The 9317-nt window shown below is 50.4% G+C and overlaps 1 protein-coding gene across 1 annotated transcript; it reads left to right on the forward strand.

Moving 5' to 3' along the window:
• Positions 1 to 226: 226 nt before the first annotated feature.
• Positions 227 to 9059, forward strand: casq2 (calsequestrin 2; the record flags this gene model as incomplete). Its single annotated transcript, XM_084442771.1, has 11 exons — positions 227 to 466; positions 4060 to 4144; positions 4802 to 4902; positions 5627 to 5738; positions 6460 to 6533; positions 7250 to 7380; positions 7715 to 7760; positions 7850 to 7904; positions 8021 to 8121; positions 8303 to 8377; positions 8802 to 9059. The coding sequence occupies 11 exons, from the start codon at positions 227 to 229 to the stop codon at positions 9057 to 9059; spliced, it is 1278 nt and encodes a 425-aa protein (XP_084298897.1).
• Positions 9060 to 9317: the final 258 nt, after the last annotated feature.

The raw sequence follows: 9317 nt of genomic DNA on the forward strand, positions 1-9317 counted from the left end.
AGACGTGACGTTGAGGCGCGAACTTTGACTTTGTCCGCTTTTTTGTGCGTTTCTCCCTTGGGGTGCTTCGGAGGACCGCGCTGACCTCCCCCCCCCCCCCCCCCGCCAGCCTCGCCGCTGCTGCCGTGTGACCGAGCCCCGTGTTCGTCTGCTGAGCTCTGCCCTCCGAGGGGTTCTGCGGCGTGGGTGTGCTTCCTCTGACTGCCTGACCACCACCACCACCACCATGCGCTCCCTGTGGCTGCTCCTCCTGCTGCCCTGCCTGGGCCTGGTGACCCCCGGCGGGGCGGAGAAGGGGCTGGAGTTCCCCCGCTACGACGGGAAGGACCGCGTCATCGACGTCGACGACAAGAACTACAAGAAGGCCATGAAGAAGTACGCCATGCTGTGTCTGCTGTACCACGAGCCCCTGCCCGACAGCAAGGAGCTACGCAAGCAACACCAGATGACTGAGCTGGTCCTGGAGGTACAGCATTAGAGGAGGAGGAGGAGGAGGAGGGGGGTGGACAGAGGAGAGAGGAGGAGGGGACAAAGGAGAGGAAATAGGAGCAGTAGGTGGGTGGAGAGGGAGGAGGAAGAAGAGGATGGATGGGGAGAGGAGGAGGAGGAGGAGGAGAAGCGAGAGGATTATAGGAGACAGAGACGGATATGGGAGGTGGAAAAGGAAAAGATCAAAATAAAGGCAGTAAAAGAGAGAGATGAGGGAGGAGGAGGAGTGACCGGTGCCGGTGAGCGATGGGTAGAGTTAGAGTGTAGGTGGTGGTTCTGGCTGGAGAAGTGTGTGGGTGTGTGCGTGGGGCGTGGGGTGGGGGGGGGGGGTGAGTAGTTTGGGGTGACTAGGTCATCCTCAGCCCATTAGTACCTGAGCCACAAAGTTGATTTATAGTACAGTAGCAGGAAGCCCCTGTGCTCCAGTGGGCCAGGAGCCCACTCCTGGGGTCAGGGGTCAGCCTCTACAGTGCCCAGCACCACGGCCTGGAGATGCACTGTGGCTCAAATCAATCACAGACAGAAGACAATTAGTCAGTCTAATGTACAGACATGAAAGCCAGTTAATGTGTGTGTGTGTGTGTGTGTGTCTTTGTGTCTGCGTCTGTCTTCCTCAAGGTCAGCGTGTCTGTGTGTGTATGTGTGTGTGTGTATTGTGTGTGTGTGTGCATGCATGGGAATGTCCATTTGCATGTGTGTGTGTGTATGTGTGAGTGTGTGTGTATGTGTGTGTGTCAGGCTGTTGGGTGCGGTGCTGGGCTGTCAGTTAAGGTTATTTCTATCAATTCATTGTGCTGCCGCCACCTCCAGCTCTCAATCCCCCCCCCCTTCCAGAAATAGGACGGACACCCATGGATGATCCACCACTGAGCTAAACATGGGAAAGACAATTTGTCTCTCATCCCCCCCGGTATCTCAGCTTGGTGTTGGCCCACTGTAGGGTTTGTTAGAGGGTGTGCTGTAGTTGTCTATGGTAAGGCTGGACCATCTATACTAGCAACCTGACACGCCAGATTGTTTGCTTTGCATAACTATCTGGGAACTCTCCGTTGGGAGCTGTTTGGAAAAAGGGCAGGTACTTTCCAAAATACATGGCAGGTGATTGGACGAACCATCTATCACCGTCTATTATGCGCTAACTTCAACCGCTCATCACACCTAAACCTGCCCACCGTAGCCGATTGTATTTCAAATTCCTCAGAACCAACGCCGATTGGCGAGATTGTTTTCTGATCTGGCACGAACAGATCTGGAGAGTATTCAGACTGGTTTGCGAGAGAAACAGAATGTGAGCTCGCTAGATCAGGATGGTCTCACCAGGCTAGTACAGTAGAATACTGATGGACAGTCTTATACTATGGATTGGTTGAATACTTGATTCTGATTGGCTGCTCAGAGGTGGTGGATTCAATTCATATAAACGTCTGGCTATGAAGCAGCAGTTACATTATCACCATTCCAAATCAATACTCCAATCATTACAAACCAATACTCCAATCATTACAAACCCGCACACCTGTTGGCTTTAAGTGTACTGTATATGCAGCTAGCTAATACGTCGGCTGCATTTTCTAGGCCTACAGTAGTTCCCTGCTAAACAAACAACCTCCCAAAAAGCTGTTAAACTGAAACATTTGTCTCTATAAGCCATAGTGGCATAATATTAATCTATAAGAAAGCACCCCCATCGCTGGTCTCTTTCCTACTGTGCATGGCAGTGGGGTGGAGGGTTCTGTCTCTAGTGCCTGGTCAGTGACGTTGAGCTGAGTGTTGACAGCGGTCTTCAGTGTGAAGTGTGTCTCGGGTTTCACGCAGGCCGGTGGCGTGGAGCTGCGTGTTTTCTGCTCTCCGGGCAGCGGTAACCCGAGCCTGCTGTTTCTGCCTGATAATAGACTGAACTATTTCTCTCAGCACAGGTGGAGGCCTATCTGAGGGCTAGTTAGCCTCTCGCTAATACGCTCTGTCCACCAGCGTGAACTTTCCCTAGCATCAGATGCTAGCTACAGTATGTACAGTATAAAAAAAGATGCTCGCATAACGTGTTCTTAGTTGTTCTTGGGGGGAGAGCCTTTTGAAAAGGTCTTTGAAACTCTTTGGTCGTCACAGTACTTGACTGGGACTCAAATAGGTCCCAGCATGCACCAGTACTGTTTATAGGTGCAGGAGGACCACAATCCTTCACAGCTGGTGTTCTATAAGAGGTGCAGGAGCTCCAGCAGTGTTGAGGCTCCGCTTCTCCAGTGAGCCCAAGTCATCTGAGCACTACATGTCTACAACTAAAGGTTCTTCTTGGGGCAACCAAAGAACCGTTTTGGAACCCTTGTTTCAATGAGTGTAGTTATCTACTGGTATATATAGAGACAGGTCCGGTCATAATTTTCCATTCCATGACCAGGACAGTTACCAGAAGGACAGATAAGAACAGCCAGGTGTGTGTGGTCATGGCTTCTACATACAGTAACATGAACATTGCATGTATGTATGAAAGGCGAACGCTTCAGTCAGATAGAGAGACGACTTTCCATATAAACGGTTCAGGGCGAAGCTGTCCCTGTCCAGTCACACATGGGTCAGATGGGTTTGATGTGCCTGAGAGGTAGAGGAGTCAATCGAATGAATCAAATGAATCAAGGAGTCAAATGAATTGTTTGAGCCGAAGCTCTCTCCAGCCTCGTGTCCTGCCTGACATCCAGACACAGCTCCTGTCTCGTTCATAACAACCAGCATACCTGTATTCACAACGCACTGATCGCTAATACCACCCGGTCCGCTCAGCGCTCCGCATGGCTCTAGCAGCTAATCAGGACGTCTGAGCCGGTTCCTCTGCTGGGACGGGTATTCTTAGGACCAAAAATTGGCAGTGGGATCATTACTGAGACAGACATGGACACATTTCTGGGGTCTGGGAGAGACGGACAGACGGACAGACGGACAGACGGACAGACGGACAGACAGACAGACAGACATACAGACAGGGAGAGAAAGAGAGAGGGACAGAGACAATTATAACTTTTGATCCTCTTTATCAGGAACATCCTTCAATTTAAAAAAATCATTACTCAAATTCATATTTACATCCAATGAAAACCCAAAGGCACAACCAGAGAAACATCCTCACAAAAAACCTGTCAAAGATGTACGGCACTGTAAAACATGAGAGAGAAAACAGAGACTCTGTCAAACGTTGTGTAACTGTGTGTGTGTATGTGTGTGTGTGTGTGTGTGTGTGTCATAGCCCAGGGCTGCTCCCTGCTCTGGCCTGTGATGCTGTCAATAACCCTAGCATAATATGCTACGTCACGGGCACTCCTTTACTGTCAGTGTGTATGTATGTGTGCGTGTGTATGTGTGTGTGTATGTATGTGTGCGTGTGTGTGTGTGCACGTGTGTGTGCATGTGTGTATTATACTGTCGCTCAGTATCCTCAGTTTCTCAGATAACGTTAGATAGCGCCATACAGTATAATATGATAAATGTAGATATAGAATATAATCAGGTTTAGCTCACTCTGGACTGGGTCAGTCAGAGAGAGTCTTCTCATGTTCGTCCTCTGACTGTCCTCTCTTGCAGCTGGCGGCCCAGGTCCTGGAGGAGAAAGACATCGGTTTCGGGATGGTGGACTCCCACAAAGACGCCAAGGTGGCCAAGAAGCTGGGTAAGACTGACCTCACAAAAGTATATTGTAAACCCACCAGTGTTGGGAGTAACTACAGAGTAATGGATTACTGTAATCAGATTACCTTTTCCAGTAAATTGTAATGTAAGGGATTACATTTGAATCAATCAGATTACAGTTACTGACCTAATAAACATGTGATTACTTTTGAGTTACGTACACGCATAACTGCTCCCTTTCGTTTGGTTGATATGCGGTGTCTGTAGTTGTGGCTGAACTGACTGTTTATGTCATCAGGGTAGAGATGTGACAAGAGTGCTGGTTTAGGATCAGATTTTCTAGTGTCTATTATGATATAAGATGCAAAACTGATCCTCGATTCTTCTATGATTAGGATAAGGAATGATCTGGTTTTAGAAAGTAACTCATAAGTAATGTAATTAGTAATCCGATTACTTTTCAGAGCTTAATTAGTAAAGTAATCTAATTAGAATTTAAAGAAAGTAATCAGTAGCTTTATGTGATTACTTTTATTAAGTAACTTGCCCAACACTGCTTATAACAGGTAGACACCATGGTATGGTATAGACTCAGTGTGTGCGTGTGTGCGTGTGTGTGCGTGTGTGTGTGTGCGTGTGTGTGTGCGTGTGTGCGTGTGTGTGTGCGTGTGTGTGTGTGTGTGTAACCTGGCCCCAGGTCTGGTGGAGGAGGGCAGTGTATACGTGTTCAAGGCCGACCGCGTGATCGAGTTTGACGGCCTGCTGTCTGCTGACACCATGGTGGAGTTCCTGCTGGACGTGAGTCTCTGACCCCAAATCAGCTACTGTCAATCACCAGCTCTGAGGGGGAGGACACAAACTGACCTCAGTTCTGTCTGTCTCCCCTCTCCCTCCCTCTCTAACTATCTCTCTCTCTAACTATCTCTCTCTGTCCCTCCCTATCTCTCTTTATCTCCCTCCCTATCTCTCTCTATCTCTCTCTCCCTCCCTATCTCTCTCTCTCCCTCCCTATCTCTCTCTCTATCTCTCTCTCCCTCCCTATCTCTCTATCTCTATCTCCCTCCCTATTTCTCTCTCTAACTCTCTCCATCTCCCTCCCTATCTCTCTCCCTCCCTCTCTCTCTCCCTCCTCACCTCTCTCTCTCCCTCCCTCCCTCTCTCTCTCCCTCTCTCTCTCTCTCTCCCTCTCTGTCTCTCTCCCTCACTCTCTCTCCCTCCCTCCTCATCTCTCTCTCCCTCCCTCTCTCTCCCTCTCTCTCTCTCCCTCTCTGTCTCTCTCCCTCCCTCTCTCTCTCCCTCCCTCCTCATCTCTCTCCCTCCCTCCCTCCCTCTCTCTCTCTCTCTCTCTCTCCCTCTCTGTCTCTCTCTCTCCCTCTCTCTCTCCCTCCCTCCTCATCTCTCTCCCTCCCTCTCTCTCTCTCTCCCTCTCTGTCTCTCTCCCTCCCTCTCTCTCTCCCTCCCTCCTCATCTCCCTCCCTCCCTCTCTCTATCTCTCTCTCTCTCTCTCTCTCTCTCCCTCCAGCTGTTGGATGAGCCGGTGGAGGTGATAGGTAATGCTCTGGAGCTGAGGGCGTTCGACAGGATGGAGCAGGACACTCGCCTCATAGGTTACTTCAAGAACGAGGACTCTGAGCGTGAGTAGTGTGTGTGTGTGTGTTTGTGTGTTGCCTATTCTTGTGCTGGTGTTGATACGGTCAATGTGATCACATACAACCACTTCGTTAATTCAGAGATGGACATGGAGGGACGCCATTGGTCGGTTTCCCTCCTCAGAATAACCAGGGCATTTTAAACTCCATCATCTCCTTGGATTTATGGAGCCAATTTTACCCCGACGCACAGAGCTGGGAGCACCTGCTCTTTTTCCAAATAACTCCTTGCCATGCCAGGGTCCGCCTCAGAGGTCAACTATTCTGGTCCCCTGCTGTGTCAACGGTCTCTTCCTAAAAGCCAGAACAAACAAACGCGCGTACACACACACACACACACTTGCCAAGGACTGCATGGGCTAATGGCTGGGCTACTATCATGCTTGGGAGCCTGGTGTGCTGTGCTGAATGGTTTTTGCCCGTCTGTAAATGACTCCTCCCACACACACCTCTCAGTTCTGTTCCGTCTGATGTCGTTTCTCTGTCTCTCTCCTCCTCTCCTTTCCTCTCTCCTCCTCTCCTTTCCTCTCTCCTCCTCTCCTTTCTTCTCTCCTCCTCTCCTTTCCTCTCTCCTCCTCTCCTTTCTTCTCTCCTCCTCTCCTTTCCTCTCTCCTCCTCTCCTTTCTTCTCTCCTCCTCTCCTTTCTTCTCTTCTCCTCTCCTTTCTTCTCTCCTCCTCTCCTTTCTTCTCTCCTCCTCATATCCAGACTTCCATGCGTTCAAGGAGGCAGCAGAGCAGTTCCAGCCGTATATCAAATTCTTCGCCACCTTTGAGAAATCTGTAAGAACTGGTTGTTGTTGTTTTTCCAAACTAAGTAATTCACACAGAGATACACATTAAACACACACAGTACTGTAGTAGTGTAGTAGTAGTGTATTTAAGGCTTCTTGGGGCCTGCGGACGTTCCTCCTGGTCTCCTGCGGCCCCTGGTCTGTGAGTAGAGAGGCCCTATGGGGGCCGGACATTCGGGATCTCTCCGCCTTCCCAACTTCGGGGGTTTCTATGTTGAAAGATTCGCTAGAACGCCGGTCACAAGACTACGCCTACTGCGTTGGATTGGCTCAAACCTGAACAAAGCTACGCTCTAATCCTTTGGATTTTATTTATTTATTTTTGACTCTCAAATTGCTTCCACCCAGTGTGGAAATCTGAATGAATGTCCTCTAGTTGAGCGAAGCGTTTAGAGCTGTAGGGGCAGCAGTAGCTCAGGAGGTAGTCGTATGGGAATCGAAAGGTTCCCGGTTCGATTCCATCTCCTTCCAGCAGCGTGTCGAAGTGTCCTTGGGCAAGACACTGAACCCCAAATTGCTCCCAATGAGCAGGCTAGCACCTTGCATGGCTGCTGACGCCATTGGTGTGTGAATGGGTGAATGAGAGGCCGTTGTAAAGCGCCTGGGATAAAAAGTGATAGATAAGAGTGGTCTGTCTAGCGTCCTGGGAGGAGACTGGCTCTGGCTCTGGTTCTGACCCGGCCATCCTGTCTCCCGGGGTTCCAGGTGGCCAAGGAGCTGACCCTGAAGATGAACGAGGTGGACTTCTACGAACCCTTCATGGAGGAGCCGGTCACTGTCCCAGACAAGCCCAACTCTGAGGACGAGCTGGTGGCCTTCGTCACCCAGCACAGGAGGTAGGGAGTGGAGGGAAGGTGGGAGGTGATGGAGGGAGAGGAGGGAAGGAGGGAGGTGAGGAGGGAGAGGAGGGAGAGGAGGGAAGGAGGGAGGTGAGGAGGGAGAGGAGGGAGGGAGGTGAGGGAGGGAGAGGAGGGAGGTGTGGGAGGTGATGGGGGAGAGGAGGGAGGGAGGTGAGGGAGGGTGGGAGGTGATGGGGGAGAGGAGGGTGGGTGGTGAGGGAGGTGAGGAGGAAGGTGCAGGGTAGTACAGGTACGTCCCATTGCGCCCATCACAGTATATCCTGGTTAGGGTCTTCGTCTAACAGGAAGAACATTTCTATGTGTTTTTCAGGCCCACCCTGAGGAAGCTGCGAGCCGAGGACATGTTTGAGACCTGGGTATGGACCTTTCACACAACAGCGTCTTTAATGTCCTCTGTCTTCTGTCAAACCTTCTAAACTCACTCTCACCGCCGTCTCCTCACCAGGAGGACGACATCGAGGGGATCCACATTGTGGCTTTCGCGGAGGAGGAAGACCCTGGTGGGAAACGGGACATTTGTCCACAGCGTCGTCCATTACACTGGTGACACGGCATGGTACAGCTGCTCTGCAGTCCTGCGTCTCACCTGTCCCCTCTGTCCTGTCTTGTGCGTCAGACGGTTACGAGTTCCTGGAGATCTTGAAGGAGGTGGCCAGAGACAACACGCACCAGCCCGACCTCAGCATCGTCTGGATCGACCCCGACGACTTCCCCCTGGTGAGGGACGAACGCACCGCCTCACGCACACACCGTACGACCGTATGACCAGACGACCGTACGACCATACATACAGCCGTCTGGCCGTGGCGCCTCTCTGCCCTTGGTCTGACCACGCGTCTGTCCTGTCTCTCTGTCTTGTCTCTCTCTGTCCTGTCTCTCTCTGTCTTGTCTCTCCCAGCTGATCCCCTACTGGGAGAAGACCTTCAAGGTGGACCTGTTCAGGCCTCAGATCGGAGTGGTCAACGTCACCGACGTAAGTCCACACACACGACCCAACGCTGCCAGTCTTAAAGGGCTAGTTTGGTATTTTGCGTTATATAAGCCCTGTTATGAGGTTATTTACCATCATATACTGTACAATGGTCCATATAAACATTTTTGATAGACTTTGCACTCTTGTGATATTAGTGCTCATTGCTCATGTCACAGCTAAGTACACAATGCACAATACGCATGTGCCCATAGACATCCGTTGTGTACTTAGTACTCATAGCTCATGTCACAGCTATCTCAAGAGTGAAAAGTCTGTCAGTTTTTAGATGGGCCATTGTGTATGATCATAAATAACCTTATAACAGGATGTATGATGCTAAATAGCAAACTAGTCCTTTAACCCAACCGAAGCCCCTAGGCGTGACCTTTCCCGGCTGACCCCTGACCCCTGTGTGTGCGTGCAGGCGGACAGCGTGTGGATGGAGATAGACAATGAGGAGGACCTGCCCAGCGCCCAGGAGCTGGAGGCCTGGATAGAGGACGTCCTGTCTGGCAAGGTCAACACAGAAGACGACGATGATGATGAAGATGACGATGATGACGACAGTTCCGACGAAGAGGATGATGACGATGATGCAGAAGATGATGATGATGATGAAGATGATGACGACGATGATGATGATGATGATGATGATGATGACGACGATGACGATGATGAATAGTTCGTCAACTGTGAATTGGGCATCTTGAATTCATGACATCATTGTGTAATCTTTTGTCTTCCTGAACCGTACTCTACCGTCCAATCAGCAGTGACTGAGTTCAGGGGGAGGAGAGTAGGGCTTTCTAGACTACTTCATACATCAAACACATCACTATCATCGATGTCGTTTTCCAACCTCATCACTATCGTTTTATCACTGAGTTTACTTTACACTGAGAACCAATCCCTGCTGTTTGATGTTTGGATGGCTATTCGA

This window comes from Borostomias antarcticus (genome assembly GCF_949987555.1).
Source record: "Borostomias antarcticus genome assembly, chromosome: 9".
Classification (NCBI taxonomy): domain Eukaryota; kingdom Metazoa; phylum Chordata; class Actinopteri; order Stomiiformes; family Stomiidae; genus Borostomias; species Borostomias antarcticus.